Source organism: Musa acuminata, chromosome BXJ3-8 (assembly GCF_036884655.1).
Source record: "Musa acuminata AAA Group cultivar baxijiao chromosome BXJ3-8, Cavendish_Baxijiao_AAA, whole genome shotgun sequence".
Taxonomy (NCBI): domain Eukaryota; kingdom Viridiplantae; phylum Streptophyta; class Magnoliopsida; order Zingiberales; family Musaceae; genus Musa; species Musa acuminata.
Genome location: NC_088356.1, coordinates 45238319 through 45256015, shown reverse-complemented (window position 1 = coordinate 45256015; position 17697 = coordinate 45238319). Strand labels below are relative to the sequence as shown.

At 39.9% G+C, this 17697-nt stretch overlaps 3 protein-coding genes across 4 annotated transcripts; all 3 read left to right on the top strand.

Moving 5' to 3' along the window:
- The first annotated feature begins 37 nt into the window (after positions 1-37).
- LOC135646007 (serine/threonine-protein phosphatase 2A 65 kDa regulatory subunit A beta isoform-like) lies at positions 38-9445 on the top strand. 2 transcript variants are annotated; one of them, XM_065165045.1, is made up of 13 exons: positions 38-192; positions 2108-2518; positions 3530-3776; positions 4151-4263; positions 4419-4498; positions 4737-4878; positions 4991-5071; positions 6153-6257; positions 7303-7485; positions 7655-7747; positions 8671-8810; positions 8887-8953; positions 9058-9445. In XM_065165045.1, exons 2-13 carry the CDS (start codon positions 2126-2128, stop codon positions 9175-9177), a joined length of 1764 nt encoding a protein of 587 aa, XP_065021117.1. In that variant the 5' UTR covers positions 38-192; positions 2108-2125; the 3' UTR covers positions 9178-9445. The 2 variants fall into 2 exon arrangements, 1 of the variants encoding a protein (XP_065021117.1); XR_010498942.1 differs by lacking the exons at positions 8887-8953; positions 9058-9445 and having other exon boundaries at positions 54-192; positions 7655-7814; positions 8671-8800.
- A 3270-nt stretch (positions 9446-12715) lies between these two features.
- On the top strand, positions 12716-14185 carry LOC135646218 (fasciclin-like arabinogalactan protein 2). The gene has a single exon (XM_065165536.1). It carries the CDS (start codon positions 12828-12830, stop codon positions 14049-14051), a length of 1224 nt encoding a protein of 407 aa, XP_065021608.1. The 5' UTR covers positions 12716-12827; the 3' UTR covers positions 14052-14185.
- A 2530-nt stretch (positions 14186-16715) lies between these two features.
- Positions 16716-17616, top strand: LOC135644233 (serine/arginine-rich SC35-like splicing factor SCL30A). The gene is made up of 2 exons (XM_065161703.1): positions 16716-17495; positions 17557-17616. The coding sequence occupies exons 1-2, from the start codon at positions 16716-16718 to the stop codon at positions 17614-17616; spliced, it is 840 nt and encodes a 279-aa protein (XP_065017775.1).
- Positions 17617-17697: the final 81 nt, after the last annotated feature.

Sequence of the window (17697 nt, the reverse complement as noted above, 5' to 3'; positions counted from 1 at the left end):
TAGGGCCTCACTGTGTGTGCTCTCTGTCCCTCCTCGCCACGCCAGTCTCTGTTACCTGCGTATACTTTTCCTTCACCGTAACGAATCACAGAGGGCACTGCCGACTCTTCCGCGTCCTTCGCCGAAGCCAATCCAAATCGCCGCCTCCAAACGCGAGAGGGCAATCGATCTTTCTTGTTCTTCCTCTTTTCGGTACGACCCCTCGGTTGGATCTCTCGATCTCCCTTCGTCTTTCCAAATCTCAAAGATCCATTCTCTAGATTTTTTGCGGGCTGTTTTTCCAGGCAATGTTGGGAGTGGCTTCTTCGATACAGTGCTTTCGATCCAGTTATTTGTCTTTAGATTGTTTATGCCCGCTAACCAATTGGGTAACGAAACTAGGAATTCTTGATTAGGAAGGTTTCGCCTCTTGAATCGTGCTGGTTTCTATGAACTAGACTATAAATGTCCATGTACTTGGATTAATGTCATCGCTACATAGTGTCGGTGAATACCTCAATGCTGAGTACTCAACATGGATTGTCATCTTGTGATTTGATTCGAGAAGATGTGGGTGATTATAATTGCAAAACGGGCCATAAAAGAGGAAGGGAGGCGGCATTTTTGTTTAGGTGGGCCGGGGATGGCAAAATAGGGAATCAGCTTATTCTAGTCAAAGTTTGCTTTAATATTTGTTTCCTCTTTTTGGATCTCGATTAAATGATGCTAAGATCACTATAGTATAAGCTTTTTCTGGAATGTGATAAGACTGATAAAATTGGATCCTGATAGATGCAACTATAGAGGGGAAACACAATCGTGAGTATATATAATGGAACCTGCAGCCAGAGGTAGGTCTTCTGTCATTGATCCTTTTAAAAGAGGTCTAATTCACCGACCAAGTTAGTTGGCCAAGATGGTGTCTTTTAAATGTATTCTGATTTTAGATTTTTCAAGATGTATCGCTGCATTATATGGGTTTTTCATTAGTCAGACCTGGTAAACTTGGTATGTCAGACCTGATAAGTTTTATACTCAATTGAATGCTAAGCAAGGGACCAAGTGTCAAACTAGGCCTATGCAGTATAAATTGAAAAATTTTCAGCTGATGCTTTGTTGGTTGAGGTAATATAAGAGAATTATGCATGTCGATAATATGGGCCACCTATATATTCTACATATGAAACATAGATCTTGATGGAAAATTGTGTTATATCTGCCATATGGTGCTCTGGTGGTCCAAAAAGATCATCGGAGCACCAACAAGTTAATGCTAGACCAGATAAATGCATGCATCTGGGTGAAGGATCAGTCACACATTTCTCTGATAAATCAACCCTGTGATTACATCACTTTTGTGAAATACTTATCTTGCTTCTTTCATTGCATATTGTTTGTAAAGGAAAATAAAACGGTGTATTAGGTGAACCAAGCCACTTGTCCAGAACAAGAAAGGAGATGACAAATTGTATAGTAATTCCAGTTAATTTCTCAAATAAACACTTGCTAATAATTTTATGAATTGGTTCTTAGGAGACTAGGAGCGGGGAAAGTGAAGTTTGTTATAAAGGAGAAGTGACATTAGGCAGTAGGCAACAGGTTAAGATTTTTTTTCCACTGGCTATTAATGGTTTTAGGTAAAAATTCGTCACAGTGGATGTTGCTGTATAACATAAAAAGAGGTCAGCGGATTAGAATGTGACAATCTAATTCACTAGACAAAGTGCTGCATTGTAATTTTTGACAGATGTTGGTTGATCGTTTAAATTTGCGGTGTCAGCTAGGTGTTTTTCTTTATTGTGGTGATGTTTTGAATTCAATCTATCTGATGAGTTGGTCAGACAAAGGGGTTAATATGTGTTCATTTCCTTGCACAGTGTGACTCTTACTAATTTAAACATCATAATAGGATAAATACTAGAGTATGGACTTCAGGAGAAACATTTAGCAAATGATACATTGGTTATACCAGTTTTTAATTCAGGGAGCCAACTTAAATGCTCACTGTACGCATGCAGATGTTGTTCTCAGTAATATTCAGCCTATTTGTGCCCACATTTTACTCTATTTCTCTTAGTAATATATCCTTATAATTACGTTTTTCTTTTCTGGTTTTTGGGAGTTACAGGGAATTTAGTTTATTCTGATGGCTGCAACTGATGAGCCGCTGTACCCAATAGCTGTGCTGATAGATGAATTAAAGAATGAAGATATTCAACTACGGCTAAACTCTATCCGGAAACTTTCTACTATTGCACGGGCACTTGGCGAGGAGAGGACCAGAAAAGAATTAATTCCATTTCTTAGTGAAAACAATGATGATGATGATGAAGTTCTTCTCGCAATGGCAGAAGAGTTGGGTGTGTTCATTCCATATGTTGGTGGTGTGGGCTATGCTCATGTTTTGCTTCCTCCACTAGAGACATTGTGTACTGTAGAGGAAACTTGTGTTAGAGACAAGGCTGTTGAGTCACTTTGTCGTATTGGAGCGCAAATGAAGGAAAGCGATTTGGTGGGTTGGTTTGCCCCTTTGGTAAAGGTAAGATAATTTAATTAACTTTTGTGAGACTACTGATTTTCTTCCTATATTTGATAAGTGCCTGCTCCCAATATCGCCTTTGATGTCAACTATTTTTCTAAGTGTGGTACCATATTCTTCTGTTGGCATATTTTCAGCATTCATGAGATGTTGTCAAGCAAGGAAAGCTCTTTCTTCATCAAATGTCTAGCAAGGATTTTCATTCCTTCTGTTTTTTGTTTTGGATCTATAGGATCATAGAAGTTGCAGAGAACTTGATACTAAAAGATTCATAAAACTGATATATACTACAGTTGTGCCTCTTTCGAGGAAATTCATTTTAGTGCTTGCTAGAATTTACAGATTTATTGGCAACTAGCTTATTGCTTAGAGAAGTCTGTTAAGATCCTCACTGAGATCATCTACGGTACAAATGAATATCTTTATATTGTGCAACCATTATCTACTTTTCACATAGTTTACAAGAACAACAACAATAATACACCGTAATGTCCAAGCTATATGGGTTGACCATATGGATCTTTTCCCATCATGGAGCTCTCCACAAGGTGGTATCTCTAGTTAAAATACGAGCATAAAATCTTTCTACAAGGCATAAAATCTCATTTTATCCAGAGATAATTTGATTTATGTTGTTGCTGTATCATATTTAAATGGTAAATAAAAGCTATAGCAACTTTAATGCTAAAAAGCACTCTTCAGTTGATAAAAATGCAGAGATAAAAAAGGTAAATTGGATATCTAACTTTAAGATTTGCTTGTGGATAACATATGCATGTGCTTAAACATCTTGGGCTGAATATATTTAAGATCATGTGAAGCACTTTGTCACTAAGCAACAGGGGTATTAAATAAACATGCCCACCATATTGTAGGATCTCATGCTAATGACAGATCCTGGTACTGCCAACTTATGCTTTGTGTAGATTTGGAAACTCCTAATTTTGTTTCACCAGTTTAATATGTTTGTATATCTTGTTTGGGTTGTGATGCTGTGCCTTCTATTTCCAGAGGCTAGCAACTGGTGAGTGGTTTACTTCTCGGGTTTCCTCGTGTGGTCTCTTTCATATTGCTTACCCGAGTGCACCAGATCAGTTGAAGGTTGAACTAAGGTCCATATATGGTCAGCTGTGCCAAGACGACACGCCTATGGTGAGAAGAGCTGCTGCATCAAATTTAGGCAAATTTGCTGCTACTGTTGAACCAAGCCATTTGAAGACTGACATCATGTCAATGTTTGAGGATCTAACACAAGATGGTAATCTTTTCCGACCAATATATTCTATAATCTATTATCATTCTTCCATGAGGTCTATTTTTACCTGTCACTAGTTTCTACACCGAAGGACCTGCATTTTGTTGACTTTTATTGGCACTTGAAATGATTAGATGATGTAAGTTGGCTGCTTTGTCATCTTTATACTTTTTGTAGTGACAAAACATTCATAACAACAATTGTTTTTTCATTTGGGAATCATGATTGGATATCATTATTATCATTCATTCCTAAATCTCATGATTTGTCCTACAGTATGAAGTTTTATAAATTAACCCTCTTTCTTTTTCATAATTTTTCTCCTAGTCTTTATTCTGCTTCTAAAGAGCTACTCCCACTGAACTTTTATGATTCAGATCAAGATTCTGTGCGCCTGTTGGCTGTTGAGGGTTGTGCAGCACTTGGAAAATTGCTGGAATCCCAGGAATGCATTGCACATATCCTTCCAGTCATTGTCAATTTCTCACAGGTAAGCAAGCTGCATGCTACTTCTATAACAAGAAAATCTTCTGTTCATTGTAATTTTGTCATTGTAGTATATACACAGAGGTACAGAAAAAAAATCTATGCTTTTCTTTTTATGTGTTCTGGTATATGATTTATGTGCCTAATTTTCTTGACCAGGATAAATCATGGCGTGTCCGCTATATGGTTGCGAATCAATTATATGAGCTTTGTGAGGCTGTTGGCCCTGAAGCTACCAGGTGATACCTTTGTTATAATGTATTAGTTTTCTGTTTCTTGATGTGGACTTCTGCTTAAAGTTAGTCTGTCAAGGTTAGCATAATGTTATAGTAATTATGATCAGTTTTCCTAGTCAAAACCCATCTCTAGCATTTAAGTCTGAAACTGTGGTTTTTCCTAAACTGCAATTTTTTCACATACATTGAACTTATTGGAGATATTTTGTTACCTGACTAATTTTTCCTCCCCTTAAATAAGGATTGATCTTGTACCAGCATATGTTCGGCTTCTTCGTGATAATGAGGCTGAAGTGCGCATAGCAGCTGCCGGGAAGGTGACAAAATTTTGTCAGATTTTAAGTCCAGAACTTGCAATTCAGCATATTATTCCATGTGTAAAGGTGCACTTTATTTACCTATTGGTTATAACTGACTGCTGCAATGAATCTCTTATATGTCTTATGTACTTCTTTCCCTGATATGAACTTTAATTTAACAATGTGATGTCCCCAGGAATTGTCATCAGATTCTTCACAGCATGTTCGCTCAGCTTTAGCTTCAGTAATTATGGGGATGGCACCGATCTTAGGAAAGGTATGGCAACAATGCGACCTTTATGGCTTGTTCTTTAACAAACAACCATAAGCAGGATCTTTTAATTTCATATGTTTTGCAAGTTAGTAGATCATGATAGTGAGTTACTCCATAGCAGTTACAAACCTTGGAAATTGTTCTCTGGAGCTTGATTTTCCATGTGGTTTTCCACCAGCTATAATTTTTTCCACACAATAATATAGTTTTCTGACTTTATTTTTGCATTTTACAATTTTTTTTCTTACTTTGCTATAGATTGTGCTAAATTATTCTGTCTTAAATAGTGATTTGGTGTTGCGAATATCATTTTTGCTGTCCTGTTGCTATAGTGTATGAGGGCAATGCAAATGTATGCCTTAGAAAGCATGATTTGTTTGTACCATAAATGATCACAACCATTAGAAATACGCTTACTTCACAAGTTACGGTCGATTTACTTGTCACCTGTGTTTGCATATTAAAAAATATATATATTCTGTTACCATATTAGATTATTTCCTGCATTTATTTGTTTTTTAAGTGTTTTGATTTTTCTACAAGTTTTGCTGATGCTCTGTTTACTAGGTTGATGACCTTATTTATTGGATGGTCATGGAAAGTCATGAAGTTAGAAGTTATACATCGTCTGTTGGTTTTACATTATATTAGTTCTTTTGTTGTTTTTCCTGGTGTTAGTATTATTCATATATATGCTGGTCATGGAGTGTAAGGATGACCCAAATATTTGATTATTTCTACACCTGTACACCATTTATTTTGTAGCTCTTAAATTTCCAAATATCAGTCCTTTAAGTAGCTTCCTTTTAATTACTTTCTGTGTATGATACTTCAAGTCTTCAAGCATTGCATTATGCTTGAGTTCCTATGTTTCACAAGTGAATAATAAGGTTTTGTGTGTCGACATATATATGTAAATGTTCCAAGCATCTCAGCTAGTTCAAATATATGTATCTATCTATTATTAGGGTACCATGTCTGACATCTGGTGTTGTATTATGTGTCTGATAGTACAGGATGAGGTTCATTATCACCCTTATTGTGGCTTATTGGCAAGCTTACCAGCGCTTTATTTTCTCTGTAGGATGCAACTATTGAACAACTTCTTCCAATTTTTCTTTCCCTTTTAAAAGATGAGTTTCCAGATGTCCGGCTCAATATAATCAGCAAACTAGATCAAGTAAATCAGGTAAACTTTTCCGTGGTAATCTGTTTGCAAGTACATCCTCCTGCCATTGTTTATTTTTCACACAGTTTTATATGCCTTGGTTTTTTTATGTCAACCTATTTGTTTACTGTACATAGTACAACACTGCATTCTTCTGAGATATTTTTGTTAATATATACCACAAATCTCTTTTATGGTATTGGGGTAAAGAACTTGCATAGCCTTTGCTTTTCGATTTTACTTTAGTTGCCTTTTTGTGTTTTTCTTTTGATGTCGATGTGCAGCAAGACAAAAACAAATGCACAATTGTGCTTTTAGCTACTCTTCACAGGCCTACATGCATTGTTAGGTGCTTGTAATAATATTGATTTTTCCCAACTTAACTGATAAACAAGAGAGGTCAGATCTGATATGAACCAGGGCATCCTTTCTCATACCAATTTCTTTTTGCGTGCAAATTTCTGTTCATTGATGAAAGGCCAGGGTCACTAAAATTCAGCATCAACCAAATACAGATCCATATCTGACAACATCAATTTTAGAATGAACGATGTGTTCAAATGGAGTTGCTTATTTTTTGAACAAATAACCATTTACTATGATAAAAGAGTCAAGGATTGCCAATAAGCATGTTGATTCTAAAGTCCATGTCAGTACCGGTAGCACAGGTCACCATGGAGCATGTTGGTACCCTTTTAAAACATCATTTTTGGACTCACAACCACTAAAGCTGATCAATAGTTGTTAAAGGATAAAGACACTTGTGACCATGTAATTTTACTTAATCGATTTTTTGAGGTTCTTGTTTATTACTATAAGGAGAAAAAAAATTCTATTGCTTAAACATAAAAAAAAGTTGATTTCTTACTTATATTGATATATTGATGTGGTTACTCCTTTATACATTGGTGCAACTGACAAATGACATGATTTCTAGTCCCTATTGAAGCTATGGCACATAATTTATATAATGAGTGGCGTTGGCCAAATTTAAGCTGTGTAATATCACCAGATACTATTTCATTTTTGGGATTGTCCTAGAAATTGTGGTCAAATTGGTTTGCAGGTTATTGGAATTGATTTGCTGTCGCAATCTCTGTTACCTGCCATTGTTGAGCTTGCAGAGGATAGACATTGGCGAGTTCGGCTCGCCATAATTGAATATATCCCTTTGCTGGCAAGTCAATTAGGTGTTGGATTTTTTGATGATAAACTTGGTTCTCTTTGCATGCAATGGTTGGAAGATAAGGTATGCAAGTTTTATTTTATTAACTTACATTGAGACGTAATCTATCTTATTGCAAACTCTTTCTTCATAGTGCAATGATTCTTTATCATTCTATACTATCTGCAAGGTAGATCTGACTAGAAAGGTATTATTTATGAATTGGTTTACATGAACTTTAATCATGCTGCAGGTCTTCTCCATAAGAGAAGCAGCTGCTAACAACTTGAAACGCCTTGCAGAAGAGTTTGGCCCAGAATGGGCAATGCAGCACATAATTCCACAGGTTTGCTTTTGAAAGTCAGTTTATATACGAGGACTGCATGTGCCAGCCTACTGTGCAGTTTGGCATGGTTTGTTACTTATTTCATCAAACCAGTATTGTATGGCAATGTGCTTATGTGGCACTGGGCATATGAATTGCTTCTGGTAATTGGCTGATATATTACAGCAGCCGAAAATGTTGGAAAATTAAAAGCTTCTGTTATATGATATAATTACTCCTTGATCTTGATGTAATCAAGGTTTTGTGCATCTACAATCACCCCCCTTGCTTATGCATTCCACCAATGCATCATTCCATTATAATTTTGCAAAGGTAAAAATCAATGGCCTTGTCAGGCATATTTGAGAATTTATACAAAAAGAGTTGCTTGCTGGTGATGCTCCACTTTGCAAAAGACAACTAATTTTAAGATCTTTCTAAACAAGTCATACACAGCATATTGAATGAAAAAAAATGACTGAACAATGACTGGAGGCATAAGTTCTCTTTCCTTGTCCCTTGGCAAGAATGGCATTGTATTTATTATTGAACCACTGAAAAGATGCTTTAAACTGATTTGAAGTTTCGAGTATCTTCTCATTTCTATAATTAATTGGTCTTTGTGGAACCTATATCTCTACAAAGCTACATTAGACCATGCTTCATTACTAGAATGTTACAGCACTAGCTTATCATTGTCTCCGAGTGTTATGATACTTGATCTTTGTCCAACATAAACATTGTGATCTTGTCTGAGGCATGTCACCAACTAATGCAAAGTAATTGGTCTATGTTGGCCGCTAATGCAAAGTTCAGAGGCTTTCAGCATTTGTAATTTATGAAATTGAAATTTTCTTATAATTTTTGTGGAGGAGACAGAGGTTCATCAGGTTCTGAAGCACTGTAAATCTGTGATTTGAAAAGCATGATTGTTTGCTTTGCAGGTGCTGGAGAAGATCAATAATCCACATTACTTGTATCGTATGACCATTCTACAAGCGATTTCTCTGCTGGCCCCTGTCATGGGTGCCGACATCACATGCCAAAAGCTATTGCCCGTAGTAATTTCTTTATCGAAGGACAGGTAAATTGGCAATTGCATTCGGTTCATTTATCATGTACAACCATCTAAGAATCTGTTGGGAAATTCCAATTGACAGGGTGCCCAACATCAAGTTCAATGTCGCAAAGGTTTTGCAGTCACTTGTACCCATCGTTGGCCAATCTGTTAGTAGTAGTAGATTCATGTGGTTCTATTATCTTAAAAGTCAATCTTCACTGTTCTTCTGCTGTCGTGATTTATTTGAGTTGTGCTCAAAATCCTCCTGCAGGGGGTGGAGGCAACAATTCGTCCGTGTCTGGTCGAGCTCAGTGAGGATCCAGATGTGGATGTCAGATACTTCGCAGGCCAAGCACTACAGGCGTGCGACCAGGTTATGGTATCAGGCTAGGATTGCATTTGATGCCTCCTGATACACCTGGATCTTTTATATCCACATCATTACCTGGCAACTTATTCTCTGTCTAGGTTCCCTTAGTTCTCAATTGTGACCATAGGAAAATTACTTCTATTATTTTTACCAGTCTCTGCTTTACTTGTTATAGATGGAGATTTTGTGTTTTGTTTTTTATTTTTCTTCAAGCAAGCTTCTTGTTAGTTTCTTGTTTCTGTTGAAAACGAATAAGCAAACCAGTCTATGATTGAAAATTTTGATGCTTTGTTTTATGCTTATATACTAACTATAGTGCAGCATCCTAAATAAAAATGATTATGATTGCTATACGTACGTCAAATTTTAACCCTCGTGGGGGCTGTCACCTCCTTTCAGGCCTTCGTGGGGACCACACTAATCCACAAAAGTCATACATATTTGGTATGTGTTTTTAGGTAGTCGTCGGTGGGTGAGTCTCCATAGGATCATGTCTGGTGTTGCAGTTCTAAGTCGGTGAGTATCTGTGGGATCGATCATGTTTGGGTGGTACAAGAATTGCAGAAGCTGTTTGGAATCGCAGCGGGCGGGCATGGTTGTTGGTGATGCATGCAGTCTTTGGAGACCTTCTCGAGTCCCGAAAGACCGACCATCTATTGCTGCGAGTAGAGCAACCTGCTTTGTTTCTTAGACCTCAGTCAGTATACATTTTCTTATGACAAAAATAGTCGAACATCATCAAAGTCAGTCATTAAAAAGGACTCGGAAGACCTTTTGGGTGTGAGATGAGTGTAGCAAACCAAATCTTTCACACTCAACTCCTCTTGAGGCTTTGGTACGCCATCCCTGTCCGGTGTTTGACGTTTTGCTTCAGAGGAAGTATTGCCAGAAGAAGTTACTCTGTCTATCTACTACGTAACACATGAATTAAGAAGAAGAAGAAGAAGAATAATACAAGTGCAGCACAAACTTCGTGGCTTCTGTTCTTTTTATCTTGGAAAGAGGGCACACAACGTGGAATCACCCACGGCATGCATATATTTAAAGAAACATGTTAGAAGATATCACTGTCCACATCGTTCAGTTCAAAGTCATAAAAGCATTCATCAGAGAGCATGTTAGAAAAATGATTGCCAGCCTGTTTTCACTTAGATTTCCTTTTCTTTATGAATTTAGTCTAGTCTTTCTTCGCATCTAACGAAAAAGGATAATTTTAATTGCAATCGATAAATTCATTTTTATTTAATAAGAAAAAATGTCTCTGAATTCTAAACTCAAAGATGACAGAATGTTAAGCCGTGGAAAGGCATCCGATGTCGTTTCACATGTGATATGACGAATGCGACGTTTGAACTCAGGACTTTACAATATATTATTTAAGTTTTTACCAACTAAATTAATTGATATTTTCAAAAAATATATATATATACTTCTATAATTGTCTCTATTCATCATATCGGATTACATATAAAATATATGTTCAATACGCAAGCAATAATTCAATGATCAATGGATCCATGACTTAGATCAATTCCGATCTGGTTCATTCTGACATACCTTGTTTTAGTAAATCATAATGCACCATGATCTTTATTATTGGATAAAAAAAGAGGGAGGAAGAAATAATGTATCAAAATGGATAATAGACTCATATGTAGTACTAGTATGATCGCAACTAAGTTGAAATTATCGTCTGATACCTGAGTGCACATCACAAATAGACTTGGATAGAATGTGGGTTGCTTTTTTTAATCCTTCTTAAGTTGTTTCGGATGAATAGACATTAGATTGCACGGGAGTGATTTGACCTATCATAATGAAATCATCGTAACTTTCTTAAATGAACTCAAAATAATTATTATTATCCCAATATGAAAGGCCCTCTTCGATTACTACATGATTAATAATAAAATTATCATCATAAATTTGAGACCAAAAAATCATTATTTCAATCGTCTATGCTATTATTTTCTATCGCTCAATGGAATAAAAGTAGGGCAAGGACTTCCGAGGGATGATAAAGAATGAGCTAACCACTACATCGTGTAACATTCAGGTTAAAAGGAAAAAAAAATATTATATATGTAACAAATTAAATTGTAATATTAGGTTTTAAAATGATTTATCTCAATCAAGCATATCGAACAAAACCTTGTTAATATACAACTTATTTAGATTGTTTGGAAGGAAGGTGAAGTGTCAACTACAAACGTGAGAATCTCCTCCATTTGTTCTTCCTAACGTTCATATAAAAACAAACCTATACTAAAGAAAATTCTGATATTTTAATCATCATCCCACTGATTGATCAATCGGAAAAGATAAATGTGCACACCTACTAATCCACAAGTGGATGCGGATGCATTATTATATGATGCAAGATAAAGTGTATGCATCATTACACATACACCTAAATCTTTAATATATTATATGAATACTCTTCTCGTATGATAGATCAAGTGAAAAATATATGATGCTACAACCTTCCACCCCTGCATTTATTAGGGTTGGTAAGGCCACTTGTTAGGGAGCTGCCAATTAGTCATGTTTCCTCCGCCTTGTCATACCATTGCTTCTCACTATCAAATAAAGGACAGCCACAGCCATCGACATGCAGTCACCAACCTCACTTGTTTGCACCTTGACCTTTTCTACATGGAGGAAATCTGTCATCGACCAATAATACCTCCATCTCATCCTCACTGGACTGCAGCCTCAATCAAGTGCATGTCTAATTTCTAATTCTCTCATACCATACCCTCACCGTTGCATCTTGTTGGCATGCAACATGAAACACAAGTGGTTAGGTGTAATAGAGTTGGATGCCACAAGAAGAAGCGGAGATCATGACAATGACGATGGAGGTGAAGTCTATCAGGATCGAATCGAGGGGGACAAGACAACAACACCGGAAGAAATCCGTGGCCGGAGAGATGTGGTTGATGGTGATGATGATGATGATGATGATGGCAATCAACAAGGAACGTTGATCTCCGTTGGAACATCATTGTAATATATCGACTCATGCCGACATAAATATTGACATGTGGGGATTTTATATATATATATATATATATATATATATATATATATATATATATATATATATATATATATATATATATATATATCGCATAGCAAGTTAGAATTACGCTGTCAAATAGATATAAGAAAAGAGGAGGGAGGCGAAATGGAAGAATAGATCAGAGGCGGGGTTATGGGGACGGCTGACCGAACACCCACTCCAATCAGCGACAATGAACGGCTCTGCGGTGTCCGCCACCGTCACGGAACAGAAACGGACGAACGAATAATACGGCGCCTCCCCGTCTCGCCACGAGAAGCCTCGTCGGTGGACGCAGCGGCAACTCCTTTTCCTTCACCTCTGCCTGCACCGCAAACGTGGCGAGACTGCCAACGACAGTTCATGACAGCCTGGCGCCCGTTTCATTCGCCCTTGTACTTGTGCCCCTCCGCTTTTCCTTTAACCACGCTTCTGACACTGCCCACATCGTGGCATTGCTTGTAGATAAATGCAATGCCGAAGGCATTTATACCCCCACCGTGGCTATCTCCACCGCTACTTTAGACCTTTATCGCCCTACTCCTTCCTTCCTCATCGCTGTCTCTCTCCCCCCTCCTCACTGTTCCGCCACTAACTAGCGTTCGCAATGCGGCGAGTTTTTCCTCTTCTCGCCGCTTCGCTTCTCCTGTTGTTGGCGGCCGCCAGCGCCCCGGTGGCGCAAGGCTACAACATAACCAAGATTCTGGCGGCGAACCCTGAGTTCTCCACCTTCAACCACTACCTCACCGTCACCCACCTGGCGTCCGAGATCAACCGCCGCCTCACCATCACCGTGCTTGCGGTCGACAATTCTGGCATGGCCGACCTCCTCGCCAAGCACCTCTCCGTCCTCACAATCCGCAACGTCCTCGCCCTCCACATCCTCACTGACTATTACGGCGCCAAGAAGCTCCACCAGCTCACTGGCGGCTCCACCCTGGCCTCTTCCGTCTTCCAGTCCTCCGGCCACGCCCCCGGAACCACCGGCTACATCAACATTACCGACCACCGCGCCGGCAAGGTCACCTTTGCCGCCGAGGACTCCGGTGGCGCCCCTCCGGTCTCCTTTGTCAAGGCCGTGAAGGAGATGCCCTACAACATTTCCGTGCTGCAGGTGAGCACCATCCTTAGCTCCCCCGAGGCGGAGGCCCCCGTGGCGGCCCCCGCCCCTGTCAACCTCACCGCGCTCATGGCTAAGAAGGGCTGCAAGGCCTTCGCCGACCTGCTGCTCGCCCGCCCGGACGTCCTCCAGATCTTCCAGGACAACCTCGACAGCGGGCTCACCGTCTTCTGCCCCGACGACGCTGCCGTCAAGGCGTTCGCTCCCAAGTACAAGAACCTCACCGCCGACGGCAAGGCCTCCCTCCTCCTCTACCACGGCATGCCGGTGTACTACTCCCCGCAGCTCCTCAAGGCCAACAACGGCGTCGTCAACACCCTCGCCACCGACGGCTCCAACAAGAACTTCAACTACACCGTGCAGACCGACGGCACGGACATCACGCTGAAGACCCGCATCGTCACTGCCACCATCACCTCTACTCTCATCGATCAGGACCCCGACGCCGTCTACGCCATCGACAAGGTGCTCCAGCCCCGGGAGCTGTTCAAGCTCGCTGAGGTCGTCGACGCCCCCTCCCCGGCCCCCGCCGGATCCAAGAAGGCGAAGCACGGGGCCAAGCACGCATCGCCGCCTGCCCCTGCCGGTCCCGAGGAAGCCCCCGCGGATCAGGCGGCGGCTGACAACGCCGCCTTCAGGGCTGGCTCTGCAGGACGGTGGCTCGTCACAGCCGCAGCTTCTCTGGCGGCGGCGGTCATAGTCGTCGTCTAGTGAACGAAGCTCTCTCTCTCTCTCTCTCTCTCTTTCAGTCCGTTACAGTTGTTTTGCATTTCTTCCGTTTCTGTTGTAATTTGATGATTCGTGAGAGGGTAATAATTAAGGAGTGAGATGTATATTCGATCACATATTCCACGGAGTCTCTCTCTCTCTCTCTCTCTCTCTCTCTCTCTCTCTCTTTCTCTTTCTCTTTGGTGGGTAAATATACGCTGTAAGATGTGTGCTTTGAGTGATGATTTCACTAGTCTCTTAGACTGCAGCACAATCAAAATTTTGAGACCACATCACATGGTTTATATTCTTCTTGTCTTCCATCTTATATTAATAATAAAGGAGAAATGCACTTTAATTATATCCCCTCCCCACGCAAAAAGTAAAAAAATTGAGTGGATGCTCGATGCCAGCTGTAGCTGAGCTGTGCTGTGAGAGACACATGACAAAGCGATGAGAAGGGCACGTGGTGTGCTCGTCGAACCTCACACAACTCCATGGTAACATTTCCGTAGCCTAACGAGAATACAAATGGAAGTCACCATCCAATCGGACATGACGGAGAGATGAGTTTGCGTCGGTGCCGGTGATTGCACATTATTCTCCACCAACGCAGCTCCTATCTTTTCTCAAAGAATTCCCTCCTTTCGACGACCGCACTCAGTCTCGGACGGTCGGTTCTGCTGCGTTTGGTGGCGTCCACTGTGCCAACAAGATAGACAAATAATAGAAGATGAGATGGTACGCAGAAGACAGACAGCTGTTGTGTTGGCGGTTTCTCCGCCGCGGAACAAAAGTTAAACAGACTCCTCTCTTGGAGTGAGTGATCTTTGTAGATATTGTAATAATTATTACTTGACTAAAGTACTAATGGTTTATGTAAAAAAGAGGGCAATTTGGGTAAATAAATATTGTGAAGGCACCAAATAGAGGGGGTTGAAAATGACTGCATATGACATTTCTTTGAACTTTTAACGTGAAACTAAATATGAGAGTATTAACACAACACTTATGATTCTTTTTCTGTTAAATGGTGGTATCTTTTTTCTGATTTGTTCCGTAGCCTTTTTATCTCCTCTTGTTGTCATATTGCTGGTGGCTTAGCTTTTGTGAATACGAGACACTCTCTCTACGCTTTTCATCTTTGTTAGGTGTAGTCTAGTTGGTATTAATATTTGCATTCTTGCATCATGTTGTGGTTATTGGAATTGAGAGATAATTATGGGCAAAGATTGTTGTTTTGGATACGTACTAATGTTTCGAAGAGAAGAAAGTGACAAAAGGTTCATGTTAAACTTAATTAGTCTTTCTCATCACGTCTTAAAAATCTATCATGATATAAGAGTGATCGTGCCTTGAGCAAGACTTCCTTTTCCTTACTGTCCAACGATAGTAATCCGAAAGCTTTCGTTCGACTCCTGATCTATGCATAGTCGAAGGCGTCCACCTAGACTATTTCTCAAGTGGTCGAGTCTCGTCTCGTCTCGTTGGGGCACTTAGGTAGGTGCTCGAGAGCATAGTGACTTTAACAGTATCCCATTAAGAAAGAATAAAAATCAAAACATAAATTTTTTAAAATAAACCCCAATTCAAGCTTTTTTTTTTAATATACTTTCATATAATCATCCAAGAAAAAAGTAGAAGAACTAAAATGTTTTATCACATATTTCCACCTATACTTAAAGATATATATGTAATATTTATAAAATATTTAATTATTTAAATATAAAATATTTAATAAAAAATATTTTTTTAAAAAAATTTAAAGATTAATAAAAAAACATAATATCACTTTTAAGTGTTATTTTCCATTAAAAAAATTAAAGTTTTCACTATATGAGATCATACTATTGTACATTCTCTCATATATATATATATATATATATATATATATATATATATATATATATATATATATATATATATATATATATATATACATATAAATATGTCAAAAAATTTCTGTTACTTTTTTTTTCTCTCACTTATTAGTGTTCTTTCGCATCCTTCCCTATGAAAATGGAAAGCTACTCGAGAGACATTATAGCATATTCAGATATGCTAATTTTTATACAATTTACAAGATATTTTAACTATTTTTATACAACTTAAATTTCTTATCCTCCTAACAATACTAACTCTAAAAACAATCCAAAAGATACTCCTACCATCCATTAAAATGATCTTTCCACAATCATATATTAGGTTTTCGTGCACAGAAAAAGTCCAAAAAACAAAAAAATTCAGGCAGGAAGACAGTGGAAAAGATTACAACTTTGAGAGCTAAAATAAACATAATTAAAAATCATTGCAGCTACGGAAATTGAGAATTTATTCTCTATAGACTCGAGATTAACCCATCTAGTGATACTCAACTTGCAAAGAGAAAATAATTACCATTCTTGTTTTTATAGTTTAACTTCTAATCTTGGTCCTAAATACTAATCTTCGGCGCTATTGGCTTAATGATAATTAAACCAAGAGGATTAGAGTCATAATCATTATAAGAAGAGGATTAAGGGCATCTTATAAATAGTTAGGGACTATATATATACACCAAACCACAAAATAAAAAGAGAGAAAAGACAACGTACCGTTCAAGACTCTGCCGCCATCTTTCTTGAGAATCTTTGCCGGAAATCCTCTTGTCCCCCGGAATAAGCCGCAATGCATCGGAGGGAAAGTACCGCCAACGATGGCGACCAACCGCATGGCGATGACTTTCAGCGGAGCGAAGAAGCCGTACGTCCCCGCGACGGCAATGAGAGGCGGGTCGACCCCTCCACGCCACCGCCATCCCTTACGTCTCCGCACGAGCAGTCCCGTTCGGAGGAGTACGACGAACATTACGGCGACCTCAACATCAGCGAGGACTTCAACCGGAGCGAAGAAGCCGTGGGTATCCGGGACGGAAATGTGAGGCGGACCGACCCCTCCACGGTGCCGCCGACGCCGCCTCCGGGAAATGAGCGTTTGGGTTCCCCAAGCCGAGGTGCTGGTAGCGCCGGAGGTAGTGAAGAAACCGGAGGGCTTCTTGATGAAGGCGGCGAACAATCCGGCGATACGTCTCTGTTAGTCGGCGAACTCCATTGGTGGACCACCGATGCCGATCTAGAGGCGGAGCTCTGCAAGTATGGGCGTGTGAAGGAAATAAAATTCGATGTGTGGGACAACGGGAAATCGAATGGCATGTGCATCGTCGATTTCTACGACCCCATGGCCGCGGCTGCCTGCAGGGATGGCATGAACGGGCACGTTTTTAACAACCGACCGTGCGTCGTTGAGTGGGCGCCGCCGCCTATAGTTCCCCGGACGTTGGCATTGCCGGCACAACCACGAGGGAGCGGAGGAGGAGATGGGTCGATGCTTCCCTGTCCCCGAGTTGCGGCGGCTCCTCCTCGTCCCGCCGCGGCTCCTCCTCCACCTGCGGCGGCTCCTGTGAACCTGGTTTTCTTTGGAACTCCCCCTCCTCCTGTGAACCTGGCTTCGATGCTTCCATGTCTCCTAGTTACGGCTCCTCCTCCATCTCCCCCACTTGCGGCTCCTCTTCCTCCTCCTCCTTCTATGAACCAGGCTTCCTTTGGGTCGATGCTTCCATGTTCCCCAGTTGTGGCTCTTCCTCCTCCTGTGAACCCGTCTTTCTTTGGAT